The sequence below is a fragment of the Cinclus cinclus genome, chromosome 1, assembly GCF_963662255.1.
Source record: "Cinclus cinclus chromosome 1, bCinCin1.1, whole genome shotgun sequence".
In the NCBI taxonomy this organism is placed as follows: domain Eukaryota; kingdom Metazoa; phylum Chordata; class Aves; order Passeriformes; family Cinclidae; genus Cinclus; species Cinclus cinclus.
The window spans coordinates 147,870,178-147,888,957 of NC_085046.1; the positions used below are offsets into that span (position 1 = coordinate 147,870,178).

The following is an 18,780-nucleotide window of genomic DNA, read 5'->3' on the forward strand; positions in this document are numbered from 1 at the left end:
TCCTCATTTTTCTGGACACTTCTGCATCTTTCTGCAAATAAATTTTAGTTTCCTCTTGTCTTTCTACCAGGAAAGTGAACAGAGTTTCCTTCCTTCCTCTCCTGAGTGGGCATCACCAGCTTACCCCCCCTAAAAAGCTAAAGAAACTTAGGTCATGCCACTTCTTTTAATCAACTAACCAACATAATTAAAAACCTCAGTAAATGTGCCCAAGCTATGAAAATCCCCCAGAATTCTGCAGTTATCTTTCTACTGCTCATTACTCCTGGTATAACTTGAGAAGATCACAGTCAGAAGGGACAGAGATGTCACGTCCTGCTCTGAGCCTCCATGTAAGTAAATTTAACAACTGAGTTTTTCAGCAGCAGAGGGATAAAATAATGTTTGACTGCATTTCACTCTCTTCAAATCACATTTCTTCTACTCAGTCTATAGATAAGTACAACCAGTATTTAACAATATCCTTTTGGCTTTATTTAAATAACAAGATTTATCCTTTTAAAACCACAGCCATGTGCTTATACTACAACTAGGAACAGCATTCCTTTCCTAAAACTTTTTAAGTATGACAAAACTTGCAGATTTCAGCACAAACAACTAGGAGATTTCTGTTCCTATTTTATGTTTCCTCTAAATTCCAGGTTTCTCTTCAGCTTGCAGGAAACCCCTTACAACAACAAAAACAACTTAAAGCAAACAAAACATTGCTCACAGCTCTTAGTGAGAAGTTTGGTGGGTTTATTTCTCCCCATCCCACCAGTTCTATTCCACTACAAGAAGATCTTCCTTAACAAACAAAATTACAGAGTATTTTTTATGACAAGGCAGGAAGACTTGTATGACTGACATTGAACAGACTTATACTCTTACTTCCATTCTTCTGGAGGGTGAGTTAGTTCAAATTTCTCTCTCACATTGGACACCCCCATGTCCAGGTGTAGCCAGTGAACTTCCTCAGACTGCAGGTGACTGAGCCGTAACCCATAGCAGGCCACATTTTTCACTTTGTGACTGTCCACAATCTTCTGAATTATGCCCTAAAACAGAGAAGCACACACTCCTTACAAGCTGTAAAATACAACAAATATATATATTTTTAATTTTGCATATTACTATGTAATAAATACCCTACATAAAATACTAAGTACCATATAGCTATGAACTTTATTAAAAATACTAAACTTATTTTATTGTAAGCTACTCTATCACACAACCAGTTACAATCGCTGCACAACTTCATAAAACATCAGTGAATATGTTTCATGCATCTTATCAGATTTAGGCCAGCATTTCTATTTCTATGTAAAACAGAGTAACATAAAAGTCAAAATTTCAAAAGCAGGTTTGTGGATGAAAGCAAGAGGTATTAGCTCAAAAAAATCCACCAGCAGCCTTTAAAAGTCGCTCTCCATCAAGAACCAGAAAAATCATCTTGGACTTTCATCCTCTTTAGTGCCAAGAGGATTTCATAGGACACACCACAACCTCTTGGTTTCCTTCCCCCTCCTCCTCCACTCATTAGAGATTCAGCAGAGACCCCTTATAAAACCACACAAGAGATGATTTGGGAACATTCTTGAGCACAACAAATGTTGTTTGCCATGAGGTAAATCTCAGAGTTTGAAGATCCCTTGCCCAAGAAAGGAACCTTTTACATAAACCCGCAGCAGATTGCCATGTCAGACATCAGAAAGATCTGACACACAGTAACTAAAAATCAGATGTGTTAGTGAAGCAGGGATGAGGAGCCTTTCAGGTGCAGCATGGCAGGCTGTCCTGCTCTTATCCCCATCAAGGAGCCAGCAGGAGCTCCACTGCTGTCTCACAGCCCTCTCAAAGGGAAGCACAGTGTCTCTGTGCAAGGCAGCAGATCCCTGCTGCAGGAGCTCAGAGCTCAGCAGGAGCTGAGGGGCTATCGCTGCTCCCAGACACTTCTCTCAGGCATTCACAGGTCTTTGCTTCTGCGTCTGTAAAGGTCTGAAAATTCCCTACTGAAAACACTCATACAGGTTCACACAGACAAAGATGCATGCAGAGATGGCACAAGTTGCTGATTCTTGCTCAGAATTCCAGCAAAACACATAACCAGTGGAAGTTCTGTAGGAGCCAGAGGTGACCTTCTGGACTGAGTTAGGTGAGAAGGTTTTCTGTAGGATGATTCTGTGGGTCTAGGGCACAAGTCTGGTGAGGAGCAGATGAGAGGCTCAGAGGGGGCATTAATGCTCTCCTCAAGTCCCTGACAGGAGGGTGAAGCCAGGGGGAGTCAAACCCTTCTCCCAGGGAACAAGGGACAGGATGAGAGGAAATGGCCTCAAGCTGAGCCAAGGGAGGTTTAGATAGGTTATTAGGAACCATTTCTTCACTGAAAGGGTAAAAGCCTTGAAACTGCCTGGTCTGTGGAAGTGGTAGAATCATCATGCCTTGAAGTGTTCAAAAACCGTGTGGATGTGGCACTTGAGGATATTGTTTAGTGGTGAACTTGCTCGTGGTGCTGGGATCATAACTGGATGACCCAACCTAAACGACTCTGCTTTCCAAAATTTATTGTTTTATACCCCAAAGAAATTGTTTAAAGCCCTGATTCTGCAAATTAAGCAAGCAGGAAAATAACTGCAAATAGAGAATTTAGGAAGCACTAAATCTGAATAGAGGGGGAAGATGACACATGTAGGAGTGGAATCATGCTGTTGGTGAGGTGATATCAAGCTGTTAAATCAGCTCACACATCTCCTCAAACTGCAACCTTTAAATAATCTTTCAGAAGCAACACAGTGCACAGAGAAATGTAAAACAAAATTCTTTCAAGCCTACAGGAAGGAAACACAAGCCAAGTTTAGTAAGTTCATGGAGACTGAGTTAGAAGAGATTCCATCAAGCCCAACAGGACCCTGTGTCCAAGAGCAGCACTGTGAGCATCCTCAGAATAATATTTTTGGTCCAGAACCTGCAGTACCCCAAATTTCCCCTGTCTCCTATGCCATGGGGTTGGACATCCACTGTTAAGTGGATGGCAAGCCCAGACCTGAAGGAAGGTAGAGAGCTGCAGCAAAGCAAGCAGGCTTGCAGAGGACAGTATTGTGCGGGAGGGAACTTCTCAACACTCTGGGCAAATCCAAGCTTTCAAGCAGCTGGCAGCACCACAGACTCACCAGCCACAACCTGCCCCGACAGACAGAAGGTGCCTGAGCTGCTGGGACAAAGGTCTGATGCAAACGAGCAGCTCCCTGAAAGTGCCTCGGTAGAACAACTCAAAGAGGAACCAGAGGCCACAGATGGGTGCCAGGGGATGAGGCAACACCAGGCAAGCACACAGAACACTTCCCCCAAGTGCTCTCCTAACCTCAGACTATTTTTATCCCAGTGGATTTCCCAAGCCAAGCATTGTTTCTGTCATTCATCAGCCTTCAGTGAAACTCTTCCAATTACTCATCTTGTCTCCTCTTAAAGCAGTTCACTTTTTACAACCTTCCCTAGCAATTCCAAAGGTCTATTATCAGGTCAGTGAACAGTTTTAAAATCTGCATTTAATGTAAATTGTTTAAGTTTGTTTCTTGCCTGCATTTGAGGCTCTTTGTATCACAAACTACAAAGGAGAACAGTTGCCTGTATCCCTGGAAACACTCACCACCACCAAGCACTCTCAGAACAGACAGAGGCATATTTAACCTCTTCTTCACCAAAAGGACAAGCTCTGCTTAGTAAAGCCTGACATTGTGGCAGGCAAGTTCTCATCCAAAGGGAATGGTGCCAGCTTCTCTATATGCAAACAGAAGAGATTAATTCATTTTCACCTCTTCCTGCACCCTGCACAGAGCATGTAACATACAGCATTAGGTTTTGGAAATCCATCCCTCCCCCATCTCTGACACTGTCAGTTGATAATGAAAATGGAGGTACGTGTTCTTAGATGATAGTTACACCTGCTGAGATAAGAAATGGCTTTGGAAAGGAAAAAATTATGGTAAAATTATCTACAACCATGAACTACTGAGACTACTGATGTGTAAGGCTCAGCTGAAACCATTAGTGCTTAGTCAGGAAAGAGTCAAGATGGACATCTCAGACCCCCTCTAGTCTTCAGGCTGGGATTTCAAAAGGACTGAAAAAGCCCGATGTCCTAATTCCCACCAAAATCAAGTGAGATTTGAAACCTCTTTTTTTTTTGTCATCAATCAAATCTAAACCTATCACAGAGTCAAAAACAGACTTATTTTCTGATTTATGTTAAGAAGGGTGAGGTGTGTGGTGAGGTAGTTGTCAGCCCAAGAAAATAATTAGCAACAATTAGTACATGCTGCATCTCAAGAAAAAGCACAAACACTAAGGAGATGGCACAGTGGATGCATAGGAGGTCAAATGCAAATGTTGGAAAATATATTCCAAAAAGCCATGTATTGTCAGGAAGGAAGAAGTGGTGCTTTATATGAAAAAAACACATCAAATGCTTCTATTTGCTGTTTAGGAAAGCTACAGAGCTCATTCCAGGTGCTTTCAACCCACAGTTAGAACCAAAAACTGGAAAAATAACGAAACATGGTGATTAAGCCACTCAAAACTGCTGGTTTGCAGTCTTTAGTAAAAGACTATTTGCTTATATACTTTTTTATTAATAAACCAGAGGATTTGAATTTTAAACCATTTAGACCCACACATCCCATCAGGAGAACCCAGCACAGAACAGGGAGGCTCATCCAGCCCCAGGGACTTGCCCAGGCCTGGCTGCTCTTTCCAAACAGTCCAAGATTAATCCCCAAAGTTTGCACTGGCACTGCAGCCAGCAGCAGGTCAGCACATTTAACTCCCAGCAGTAGTAAATAACATGCTGAGTATTCTCAGTCACAGACCCAGTGGAGATACCTGGAGTGCCCAGCAAAGCCACTGCCCTCACTCCAGGATGGGTGGCAGCTTCTGTGCCTTCCACAGTGGCTCTGTGAGGAGGAGCCCTGCCAAAGCAGCCCAGTGTTCTCTGTGGCAGTGATGAGAATGCTTAATCAGAAGTTTCCAGACAAACAACTTAACTGCTTAACCACTACATAAGAGCAACTATAGCATCCTGCTGAGACATGTCACCACAATCTTTTAGCTGGAAGCTCGGCCAAAGAAAGCTGAAATCTCTCCAGACTCTACTTCAACCAGCCTTTCAGCTCGGGAAGCTCAGATGGATTGCTGAGTGGAAAAAAACAGGTAAGGACCATCAGTTTCAACCTGGACAACAAGCTTCTGACCTCAAATTAATCACAGCCAGAAGTACTTCTTGGAGAGCTTGGCTCCAGCAGAAGCCTAATCCAGAATGAGATCTCACTTTGGGTACAGGAGATCCCTATGAATATAAATACCCATGAGGAGTTTTCATGTGTCTGTTGGCAGCTCCCTACAACTGCAAGGCAGTCACACAATCATCTGCCACTTGAATGTGGTTTACCATAATCACATTGATTTTAATTAGGCTTCTAAAGCTAACATTTACATCCTGAACACAAAATAGACTAGTACAGCTGAGCAAGAGAGAGTAGGAAGCCTCCACAGCAATTTCCTATCAATAACAGGCAAGGGATAGGTGACTTTTCCCTCCCTTTACCCCAGAGAGAAGAAAAAGCTTTTTCTATAGGTAGAAAACTGGATAGCACTCATTTTTATTCGTTTGTCAAAAAAACCCACAGATATGCACCATAGCTAATTTTAAAAACAGATTAATATTAACCCAAATTAGGAGAATGTGCCCAAAACCAGAACTTACAGTACAGCATATTTAGGAGAATGTTGAAAAATCAAGACAGACCACAGGAAGGCCAAAAGGCACACAGTACCCTTGGCTCTCCCAGTATGTATCAATAATACTTCGCTTCTGTAATTGAGTGAAAATGAATTGCTTGCTTGTAAATTAACAAGAGTGATGTACTACTATGAATAAATTGAAGACAGAATAATATACTCCCAGTGTGACTAGAAACCTAATTTCCTTATTTAGTAGGAAGGAGAAAGTTTCTTGCACCAGAGAAAGCATTTAAGTAGCAACTCTGACATTAAGTACACCATGCTAATATTTGTGCAACACTTCAAATATGTCAAACGCTATTTATATATCATGTATTGTAACTCCTGATGACAGATTTATATAGGGGCTCAAATGAAAAGCTGAACAAAAGTATATGGCAAAGGTCTGATGAAAATTAATTTATAATGTCCATAAGGAGAACTCTAGAATGTGCTCACTACACCAAAATCTGAGCTGTCCTCTGATAATACTATGTCTGGCAGTCAAAGCAAAAAGCCCGCATTCCTCTTTTTCTCATTACTGCGCTTATCCAGCAGACATATTTTGGTGTATCATATGATAAAAAAGACTGGGAAACTGATGAGGCTGCACAAGAACTCTGTCCCCTGAAGCCCAACAAGTTCATACTGAAACCACAGCCTGAAAACAGGCTGTCCTGGTGGCCAGGATCCTGTCACAATTCCAGCACAGAGACACCTCAGCTCAAGCAACACATCCACCCAAGTGCCTCAGAGCCTTTCATATTAAAGCTCAGATCTGTCATCCCAAATACCTCTCCACACCCACACAGATTCCACAAGGAACCTGCCAAGCACAGGCTGACAGCACTGACAGAGCAGAGCTAGTACAGCCCTGCTTTCCAGACTTCTTGGATTAATCAGCACTTTTCTGATCCTACTGCATACTTCCCAAATAAATGCAATGCTGTTTTAAAAGCTGAAAATAAATCCAGTTTTCCAGAAGCTTAACATTCAAAGCAGTGTGGGCAGCAGGGTGAGGAAGGGGATTCTTCTCCTGTTCCCTCAGGTGAGACCCCACCTGCAGAGCTGCATCCAGCTCTGGGGGAAGCACAGCAAGGACATGGAGCTGTTGGAGCAAGTCCAGAGGAGGCTACCAAGACTATCAGAGGGATGGAGCAGCTACCCCATGGAGCCAGGCTGAGAGAGTTGTGACTGCTAAGCCTGGAGAAGCTACAGGGAAAACTTATAGCCCCTTCCAGTGCCTAAAGAGGCTCCAAGAAAGCTAGAGGGGGACTTTTCGCAAGGGTACGAAGTGATAGGACACAGGTAAATGGCTTTAAATATGAAAAGAGTAGGTTTAGGCTAGATATTATGAGGAAGTTTTTTTTACAATGAGGAGGCAAAACACTAGACCAGGCTGCCCAGAGATATGGTGAATGCCCCATCCTTGGAAACACTCAAGGCCAGGTTAAACTGTGCTCTGAGCAACCTGATCTAGTTGAGAATGTCCCTGCTCATTGCAGCAGGGCTGGAATAGATAACCTTTAAATGTCCTTTGTATCTCAGATTTTTCTCTGATTCTGTATTTTACTACTCCCTATCCTCAGATGCACTTGCAAAGTCTAAGAAGCCCCCTTGGACCTAGTTTTTGTACAGTTAAACATCGATGTAGGACGTTGACTTGAAGTATCTACAGATCTAGATGTTTTCCGAAAAATGTCAAAGGGCTATTTAGATTGTGTTTAAAATGTCATTTTTCATGTGTGTCTCATCTAAGGGTATCATAAGTATTTTGCACAAGTAAAACAGGTATGCTAAAGCCCAAGGGTACTTTTGTCTTGGCATACTGCTTATCACTATACCATACACCTTTCTGTTTACATTTCAAGATTCATAATTTTGAATTCTTGCTACCTTTTTTAGGTTCTTAGAAGGGAGGCATCTTACAACCATACCTTGTTATGTCGTACAATTCATGCAGGCACACAGCAGAGAAAAGGACGGGAAAAAAGGTAAGTCACACCAATTTTCTAGCTCTTATTCTAGACCAGGAATGATTTTATAGTCTTTTATACAGATCTATTTGATGTTTGAATTGCTGCACTCCAGTCTGCTTCTATACATCAAAGAGTTCCAGTGCCTCAAAGCAGATATGTCACTGTACACACGTAGAAATGAGATTAGAATATGCAACCATTGCTGTAAAGAGCTGACTTAATCAAAAATACTAACCCAGCTTTGACTCCTGCCAGCACTCACAGCCTCTTTCCACAGAACTTCATGTGACCAAGCTGCTCCCCCTGCTACTAAATCTAGTAAGAATCTATTTTAAGTCAAGTAGGAATCTATTTTAAAAAAGAAACCCAGCAGATAAAAACCTTATCCAATTATATGTATCTCCTTTACAGATTGCAGTAGATACACCAGAGCAGCTCCACCCCACGCCCATTCTCCTACAACTCTTCAAACTTCTGGCTTGGGAGGAACTGAGCAGCAATAAAGCACATCCAGCCATTCCACAGTTGGGTAGCGCCAAGTTCAACTACCAGCGACTTCTCAGCCACTCAGTCAAAATCAGCGTTGTGTAGCCCAGATCTGCTCCAGAGTAGCCACAGTAGATCTCTGGCACCTTCTGTCCAGGTATCAGCTCTAAATAAGATGGGTTTGAAAAAGAGAGAGAGACTTGGAGGTGATCGGGTGGAATTACATCTGGAACTGAGGTTGGACTAACAAGCCTCTTGCCCTTTTTCAGAATAGGCAATATCCTTCTTGGGAAATGTCAGGGAGCCAGGAATGCTGCTGTGGATGACAAGGGATGTTCATCAATAAGGCTTTAATACTCTGTCCCCTCGTGGTGCAGTAGCAGCACTGTGCCAGCATAAACAGGCATTTCCTTTCTCCCCCCAGCCTTCTCAGCTGTGTCAGCCTGCAAGACAATGCAGCTAATGAGATTACAGAACTGATCTGGATTTAAAACAACAGCAAAACAATAATTCATTTTAACTTGGATTGAGCTTCCCGAAACAGTCACACTACCTATGCCAGCACAGCTACAGTGGTAGCATGAGAAAACAAACAGCAAGAAGGAAGCTGGCAGAGCTGCCAGATGAAACACGTGTCTCAACCAGGACAGCATCTGAACTGCAGACCTTTGCACTACAGGATCTCTCCATTCCTCCACCACAAACTGCATCTCAAATCAAATACTCTGCTGTTTTGCACCAATACATGAAAGTACAGCATGGACTGAATGGGAGAAGCAAACAGGAAAGAAGGTGCAACACATACGAACACAGTAAGGCAGCTGAATAAACTGCTTCAGTGCAGACCCAGCTGAATGTGCTTCAGCCCCTCCCCTGAAGTGCTCGTCATCGGGAACAAACTGGAATACACCAACTTCCAACCTGCACACTTGCCTTCTACCTGCTAGAAATAACATTTTGCAGGTGGGTAGGGAAGCTGGTGAACTTGCTCTGGTCTTTTTGCAAATGGGATGCGATGTAGCCGGGGCACGTTCCTTGCATTTAGTTGTTTTTTTTTTTAAAGTTAGATAATATCCTTCCCCATAGCTAAGGATGTACTTTTAAGATTCAGCTTTTTGAGTTCTTATTCTGTCAACACTAAGGAAGCTGACATTTTTATGGTACTGCATAGGAAAGAAAAAGACATTTGAATTGTGAACAGGTTAAGAGAACCCTAAACACTACCTTTATCTGTTCAGGAACTCTAACCATACTTCTCTCCAACTACAAAAATAAGGACAAATCTGACAGGTAAAAAGTCTTAATGCTATTTCTATCCAGATTAGGTTTTAGATACTATACAAAATCAGAAGAAAAAAAAAGTCTTTCTGAGAATCGAGATATGACACATGTATGGTAATAACCTGGTTTGAGATTTGTGGTTGTTATTTCCACATAAATAATGCCTTTACTTCTCACAGCTACTAGTTAAGAATCAAGGACAAGCTTTAAAGGCTGAAAGTTTTTAAAAAGGTGTAATCGATACACGCTGAGCACCTCTGGGGTGGAAAAGGAGACCACACAGAAGATCTGCACTTCACCAAAAGTCATTTGTAAGCACTCACACAAGGCTTCCCAGTGCCTGTTTACTAAAAAACCCACATCTTCTCTACCCACTCAATCTGCTACATGCATTGCACTCTTTCATTCTCTCTCTCTCTTTTTTTTTTTTTAAATTATGGTTACAGTTCTGCTTCAACCACTGAAGAATCTGAAAACAGAGGTGATTTTCTTCTAAGTGCTGATCAAGACCCGGTGGCAGTGTTTACTTTCAGGGTGCACTTGAGACCAAAAGATTCCATCTCAGCAACACCCACCTCCTCACATGCCACACCTGAGGCTGTGAGTAGGGCAGAGAATGCCCTGCATTTTCTCCAAGCCCGAAGCCTGGAAATCCCTTTGTGCATTAAGCACCACATCCAAAGAAGCCATACCAAGATAAACAGCGAAGATAAACAACCTTTCTTCCCCTGGCAAATGCCTGGCTGTGTCTACAAACACATTCACAGGAGGAGACCACTGTTTGCACATTCATAGAAGTCTTTTCTTTCTTTTGGAAATGAAGCACATCGTTAGTATAACACCAAAGAAAAGGAGGGTAAAGAGAGCATGCCAGTTCTTTGAAATCCAAGAAAGCACTTCCCAGAATTGAGAAACTGCTCTTGTATCCACTGCAGAGAACAGCCTACATCCCTCTGAGGAAACAGCTGTCTTTGAGGGACTAAATCCATCCAGAATAAGCAGAGCTCCACAGCCCAAAGTTCTCCTCAAAGCAAAGCCTACGTGTAGCCACACTGTTGTCTTGATTTTAAGACAAACAGCAAGGAAATCACAGTCCAGCCTTTTAAGGGACTCCTACAGAAAGCTGAGTTCTGTTCTTGAGCTTAACCACCTGAGTTTTAATGAAAAGTGTTTCCCTTCATGACCAAGGAATTGTGCAGAAGGTATACAGCTAAATCACTGTTTCTACTCTATGCGTAGGGTACCATATATTTTTTCCTCATTTCTTTTTTGAGAGGGAAAGGCCTTTTCATCGCTGTCAAACACATCATTCACAAAAGCAAACTGCACTTTGTTAGAAACAGAAGATGTTAGGAACCACAAATCAGGAAAGAAAACTCCAACTTTACTTTCCCTGGGTACATTCCATAAAGTCCTCTCCTTTAGCAGCACCTTTAGAAACACCTTTAATTGCCTCATCCGGAGATTTCAAACCAAGTCTGACTTCTAACACTGGGAATGTACCCCAAATCTGGAAATGTTCCCCAGCTATCACCCCAGCAGCTGTGCTGACCAGGTCTTGGAAGACCTTCTTTCTTTTCCTTTTAATTGCAGAGCTGTCTCAAAGATATTCACCTTTGAGTATTCCTTCAGAGCTCCTTGGAAACAAACCCAGCTCCAGTCTCCTCCCTCAGGTTGTAATTCAGAAGAAATGGCAGACAGTCTCCTCCACAAAAGGAGGCATAAAAACCTTACAGGCTATTTTAATCTTAAATTATTCAGCTTGGTCGAACAGCAGTCATTCCAATGGAATGTAGGCTTGTACTCCAACAAGGGTTTACTGTTTCTAAAATAAATGTCATGGTAATACATCAGTGCTAGACCTTTACTACCTGCACATTCACATTCAACAGTCACTGTCCCAGTTTAACAAAATAACAAAAGAAGGACATTTGCTAAAAGAAGGAAGTTTAACAGCTACCCATCAGAACAATACAAAAGTCCCATTCTTTTTGGAAACATCCATCCAATTAAAAGTAAGTGTAAAAATTAAAAATTAAGGCAAGCCTCAAGTAACTGCTACCTGCCTCTTCTTTTGATCCTGCTTTTATTTAAAAAATGGCATATTCTTGGCCTTAATATATATATAAATCTGCCAACTAAACTCAGCACTGAATTTCTTACAGCAACTCCAAGTTTCGTATCCTTAAAGTCCATAACCACAGGTATTCCTGAGCTGGAAAAAAACAGATTTAATCTCTGCTTTTGTTTTCCAAGGTTTTACATACTTCTCTGGAAAGACAGCCTCCATTTCAAGTACCACATTAAGAGCCCTGGACATTTATCCACGGGAGAGGTTTGCAAGGTTAAAAATGTACTGAGACATAGTCTTCCTCCTCCTGTACCAAGTAATGCACTTCATTAAACAAATCAATCAGATTAGAGATAGCAAACCATTAATACTTAAATCAGAGAGCAAAAATGTTTCAAGTGGCACCCAAAAAAACTCCACATAAAAAAACATATGCAATTGATGATAAAGATTCCTGTTATTGAAGCTCTGATCTGTCCACTCACCAGATTGTCCCCAAACACAGATAGGAGCTTACTGAATTGACAAGAGACGATTTTCTGATCATCATCAATGAAAATCCCTGGATTTCACAGGTCTGTGATCAAGATCACAAGACCTCCTCCACTGAGGAATGCTCTTGGGTCTTTGCACATGCAGCCACGCTAGGAAATAAACAATCAAAACTCTTCAGGTATTTTTTTAAATTTCATTTTCTCCTGCACAAATGAAACTTAATAGAGGGCAAAAGGAGAAAACAAGCCTCCTTCACTCCATGACAATTCTCTCCCTCCAGCAGAACCACATCTTTGAAGTGGAATTTGAAGAACTGTTTGAAGGAAGAAGCAGATGGGGACCTGCTTCTGCAGCAAGTATCTCTCAGCAGAAAACAACCCCGCACACCACCTACCACCCTGCAACATCCTGCTCTTGGAGGATAATTAAAAAACATGCAAACCACAAAAGCATTTGACATGTTAAACTGGGCTTTGTACAGTTTAGATACCAAAATAACTCAAAAATTTAAAGGATAAATACAGAAAAGGTAAGACTTCAGCATTAGAGAGGATGCAAGTTCACAATAAAGTGCTTTCATGCACATACAGCATTTCCACAGAAATGTAAGATTACAGATACTTAATTCCATAAAAAGTCACACCCTCTGGGTTTTTTCCATAGATGAACTGAAGGACAATATTGCAAAAATACAAGCAGCAGGTGACTACCAGGGGGAGAGGATGGACAAACAGACTTTCTGGGGGGGAAGAAAAGGGACTCTTCAGAGCTCAGTTTTCCCACACTATGGAGGAATAAACTTCCAAACAGTGTTTCTTTCCCTCAGTGATGTACACATTACATTTAAACATTTTAAGCATGTAAACACACATATCTTACAATTAAACACATTCATTTATTTTTATTTCTTTAAAACATGCAAAACATCATTTACTGGCACTTTCATCCCAGCTCTCATTCTTGCCTTGAGATGTCACACAGGTTGGTACCAGTAAACTGGTTCCTGAATTTACTCAAAATATACAACAGGCCAGAATTCTTCTAAGATAAACCATAGAACTTTTGTGTTTGTTTGCTTCCAGATTTTTACTTCCCATTTTTTAAGATAATACTTAGCCTAAAGATGGCATAAGAATGCTAAAAAATGGACTTACTCGGACATCAGTAGCATCTCCATGCCGGATAATGCTGGCCCACGTGGTCGGTTCACTGCTGCTTTCAAAGTAGTGGAAAACCTTTAGGACTCGTTCCATGGCCCCCGGTGAACGCTCCATCCCAGTACTGAGGTGAGTCTTTGCACCTGAACTTGGGGTGTGATTCAAGTTTGGGTCAAGGTAAGCTGCTGCCATGGTTTTGCTAGATGCTAGGTATCTGTCATATTCTAGGGAAAGGAAAACAAGAAAGAAATTAGTTTTAGTTATGAATGAATCTTATACTTCTTCATACAAGGCATTTACCAGAAAATCACAAAGATTCATTTCCTTTTTGGAAAGCAACTAAAATATTTATGTATCTACAAACATAAAAACCTACCCAGACGAGGACAAGAGAGACTGCAAGCCCCTTGGAGCAAGTGATCTGAACTTGAACACCACACTTATTTACAGAAGTGGTATCTTTAGCAAAACCTCTTCCATTTTTTTCTCAGTGAACCTGAAGAGGCCTTTAACACCAAATACCAGCTTTCAGTTCAACCAGGAGTTTTCATCCCTAAAATCTGCCAAGTCTGGTCTTACAACAAGCCTCTAAAAAGGCATAAGGAAACCCCAGCACAGAACTGGAGGCTCTTCACTAAGAAGCCACACACGAAGATCAGGCTCTCCTGTGTCAAGGCTGAAAACATCACTCCTTTTGTGCTAGTTTGGGGACAGTGGGACACAAAACCATTCAGATCTAAGTTCATTATTCAGTGAGGAACCGTTAAGAGCATAGCTATCCTTCCTCTCAGCAATTCCTGAACATGTGGCTAAGTTTTCTCTTCCATCAGCCTGATTTCAAAATCTGATGGCAAAAGGCACAGACCGTGGTATGAGTGTGCATTTCAAAGGAGAAAGAAGAAAATTGCCTCTTGGCTACTGCTCCCAATTAGTCAGCCACAAGCAGATGGTGTCTGCAAAATCAATGCAGTCCAAGAGGAAAAGAGCAAAGAGCACCTCCTCCCTGCCTGCCTGTCTAGAGCATCATTCCAGTCTGCTGGCTGCAGAGAGCAAAGGACTGCAAGGCTTTGCTCCAGGGCTTGGACAAGTGCACAGAGCTTTCCCGACCTCCTCCTCCTCCTCCTCACAGCGAGCAACCAGTAGGGAGGCAGTTTTGAAAATGTGAAGTTAAGAATAAACTAAACTTGATCTTTTCGGCATAGTGCTCTGAATGCCTTCTTGGTAGAAAACTGAACTCCTGAGCCCTGTTTTTTTTGACTGAGAGGCACAAGAGAGAGACCCCTGTTTCCAGCTGAGCTCCTGTAATGCCTGGCTGCCCCTCAGAGCTTCAGCCATCCCCTGCCTCCTGCCAAGGTGCTCTGCTGACCTCCCCAAAAACTGGCTCAGGAAACTATCGGGGGAAAAAAAAATCATCAAAACCAAAACCCAGGTGATTTGGTTTTCAGGACTGGCTTATTTCATGCCACAGCTGTCTGAAGCTTCCAGACAGGAAGAGATGCAGAAGCAGCCACGATCAGGGTGAGGGAGAGCATCTCTCCTCCAGCAGCAGCTGGTGCTAACACCACCATGAGCTCAACTAACTGGAATTAGCATCAAGGCTTGACATCTTCAGACTGCAGATAACAATATTTGTGAGGCTAAAACCCGAATGGAAGTCTTAAGCATCAATCTAATTGAAACACACCAGATAAAGAAGAAACAACAGCCCATCCGGGCAAGATGAATAAAGGAATTGCATTCATCCAAGGGAAGGATAAGAACCTACACTGGGCAGACAAAAGGACTCTTGTGTGCTGCCCTCAGGAAGATGGTAAGAGAAAGAAGCCAAGGAGACTCAAACATTCCCCCAGTGTCTGACCCTTGAGGGACTTCTCCCACCTGCCACAGTTTCCTGGCTCTGAAAATCCAAGAAAACACTACAGTTTTATTGTTCCTCTTTTCTGGCCACCAATACAAATTAATTAAGCCAACCTTAGACCACATTAAAGGCTCTCCACCTCTCACTAACAGACACGGATCTGGAAATGCCAGGAGCCCCTCAGCAACTCTTTGACTTCTCCTCACCAAATGAGTTTGCGAGCCGTTTTCACACAAACGTTGACTTTAAAGCTGAAACAGGACAAAAAATCTCCCTTCTGGCACACTAACAACAAGACAACAAGACTGTGCAAGCTCCAAACTGCAGGACTCCTTTCCTGTAAGGCTGAAATAGTCATTGCTAAACCCCAAAGGTCCACATGGTCAGGAGTTTCACCAAGACAAATTCAGGCAGATGAACAGTTCAACTGCTCAGAATGAAATTGCAGTTTTCAGGCTCAGACAAGGCCACTGACCTTGTGCAGGTTGCTCTGCATCCTTCAGAACAACCCAACCCACCCCACCCTCAAGGTCACTGCTGAAACTGCTGAGCTTTGCTTAAAGTTTACATAAGCAGACAGCAGGGAGAATTGCTACAACAGAAAGCAAAATGAGTCATTTCTTCACAAAGGAGAACCAAAAGAATGCTTGCTTGAATATTAATTCACCACACTCCATCCACTTAATAGACACATTCATCAGGTTTTATGTGGCTGAAGAACAGGGAGAAAAGGTCTTGGGGAAACACCAAACCAAGCATTTAGATGTCTAGCCATAGGCTTAAATATGGATAATCTACACCCCTTGGGAGCAGCAAACAGGAAAGCAATGCAAGACTCCAGTACCTACACATTGAAGTGCACCTACAAGGTGTCATGGACAGGCAAAACACTATTATAATGCTTCCATATTCATCAAAATGTGGAATTAGATATCAGACTGACAGTACTGGGTACAGGATCAGTTTTCACAAGGTTATATTTCAGACATTTTTCGAAGTAAAACCACCCCCTCCACAAGATCTGAATAGCAGTTTTCCTTCAGAATTTGGTCATCACTGGTTCCTTACAACTTCTTTTAAAAAGCCCAATGCTTACTTTATGAAGCACCAAAACAGTAATAAATCTGATAGCTCCAGGTAAAGAAACACATGCCATATCTCTGGTTAAGGACCTATTAACATTCCCATTAAAACCAGCCCCTGGGTTTGAGCTTGTAATGGGACTGTAAACCTCTGCCCCAGGCCAAAACTTTGTAAAACACAGCTGCTGTTAAACAACTATTTTATGTGAGCTGCTGGGCTGTTTTTATGATACAAAGAAAGCTCAGATAACAACACCATTATGCTTATTTGGGTTGCTCTAAATTCAAACCAGACTAGTGTGTAATGCTGCAAAATTACACATCTCAGTTTAAGTGAGCAGCTTTAATCCTCTTGGCATTAGATAGACAGGTAGTGTGTGCTACCAGAAACAAGCCAGAATGGGCCAGATACAAGCTACAGTCAATGAAAACAAGGCAGATTTATATAAATCAGAAATTTTGGACAGAGCAACCTGGTCTAGTGGAAGGAGCTCTTGCCCATGGCAGGAAGTTGGAACTAGATGATCTTCAAGGTCCCTCCCAACCCAAACCATTCCATGATTCTATGACTTAATTCTACTGTATTTTATTGGATCTTGCGGTATAAAAGGCTAATAATGGTCTAAAATCAAGCATGGTCTTCTTTGTATGCAAGGCTCTGCGCCAGCATCCCTCAGAGCTTCCAAGAGGAAAGACTATTGTTCTCCCAGTTCTTGCACTTCAGAGAAATCACAGGATTTCTCAGTAATGCCAAGGATTATTCCAAGACTGGGGAAGGAGCAAAGCAAACCAGCAAACCAGTCCTGGCGTGGTGATACTGAGTGCGTCTGCTGAGATGCTGCAGTTGTTACCAGACTACAACACAAGATGTATTACTGCTCAGATGGATTTTCTTTACTGTAGTGGGAGTACCTGAGATTCAGGCAAGTCAAATCCTTCCAGAAGTCATTTCCTCTCAATGTGACTCCTCCTGACACACTCCCACATTTGCTGACTATATCAGAAACAAAGTCAGTGTTATGACTTCCAGTAGCACAATCAAAGTTCTAAGTCACGTTTCACTATCAGCTTTGAGGATTCAGAAATTAAATCATTTCCACTAACGAGACAGTCAAAAGTCATTAAAAATATTTAAATCAATTAACTGCAAATTGGTTAATAAAATGATAGTAGAGTCATTTCATAAGGGAAATGTTTTAATGCAAATAATCTCCTCAACATCAGCAGTTTGATAATAAAACATAATTAAAAAAATAAACAACACTTTCTCCTATTAGTGTTGGCTGATGGCCAACAATGCAGTGCTAACAAGTTCATGTTACAAGGAACCAAGATGTAATTATTCACACTGTGACCCCACGTGGTCCTTTGTAGATACCATGAAATCTTATTGTTCTTTAACCTCCTCATTCTGATCCCCATCTTAGGCTTGAAGGCATGAACATCTCTGACCTAAAGCATCTTCCAGGCAGCATTCAAGCAAAATAACTTGGTCCATCTAAATACAAACCTATACAAATCTGAAAGAATCTATAAAATCTATTAGAAAAGAGTCTATAAAAATACAGTAAGAATCCAGATTTCATTTCATTCTCTGGTCCTGGTGAAATAATCCTTCTGTGAGACTTAAAATACTTTCAAATATTACAATTATTAAAGTAAATAAAGCCCTTAGATTGTTTGTACCTTTGTCAAAAAACACTGCTTTACTGGACAGACTGACTGGAAAGCAGCTTTCCAGAGGACCTGGATGTTTTGGTGGACAACAAGCCAACCGTGAGCCAGCAAAGCGTCCTTGCAACCACCGGGCTCCTGGGCTTTGTTAACATCCTGACAATAGAGACATGGACAGTGTGGAGACAGTTGAACGAAGGACCACAAAAAGAGTTTAGGAATGAGTGTCTGTCATACAAGAAAGGGCTCTGAGAAATGGGATGGTTTGGCCTGGGGAAGAAAAGGTCAGGAGGATCTTCCAAATGTGTAGAATGTAAAAATGTGTATAATGTAAATACCAGTAAAGATGGAGCCAGACCATTCCCAGTCGTGGGAAGTGAGGGCATTAAGCAATGGGCATGAAGAGACAAAAGAGAAATTAACATTTTTAGTATTAAGAGAAAGTTTCTGCACTACACAGGTAGCTGAACACTGCAACAGGTTGCCCAGAGGTTGTGGAATCTCCATCTGTGGATATTCAAATCACAGCTGGACACAGTCCTGAGCAACCTGCTGCAGGACGACCCTGCTCTGAGCAGAGGTGTTGGACAAATCTCCACAGGTGCCTTGCAACCTCTGAAAGTTTGTTATTTGGTGACAGAAACTAAATTAAGAATTTATTTCATACTCTAAAATGATAAATTATCCATAATACATCTCACATCAGAGAGTAAACATCTCGTGCATTTCAAGCTCAATCCATTTTCACAGCTTGCATTAAATCCTGCTGTAACTCACCTTGCAAATATTAACTTGACTATCTTAACCTCACAGACAGCAAAGGCGTTAAGTACAATTTTAACTATGATCCCCATGACAAAGCCTGTATTTTTGGGGCCTGTGTTGAGAATCAGCACATTGCTGACTTTTGGTATTCCTCTGCCTGACACAAACACATCCATGC

The 18,780-nt window shown here is 41.8% G+C and overlaps 1 protein-coding gene across 30 annotated transcripts in view; it reads right to left on the reverse strand.

The window, feature by feature from the left end:
* PTK2 (protein tyrosine kinase 2) overlaps positions 1 to 18,780 on the reverse strand; it is a 132,728-nt gene that overhangs the window by 95,035 nt on the left and 18,913 nt on the right. For 22 of the 30 annotated variants that reach the window (XM_062492130.1, XM_062492188.1, XM_062492170.1 and 19 more), the window contains exons 1-2: positions 13,221 to 13,415; positions 871 to 1,037 (exon numbers count right to left, since the gene is read on the reverse strand). In XM_062492130.1, coding sequence (XP_062348114.1) covers positions 871 to 1,037; positions 13,221 to 13,415 — 362 coding nt within the window. Of the gene's footprint in view, positions 1 to 870; positions 1,038 to 13,220; positions 13,448 to 18,780 lie in introns of those variants that run through there. The other 8 variants (XM_062491946.1, XM_062491974.1, XM_062491990.1 and 5 more) reach the window with 2 other exon arrangements.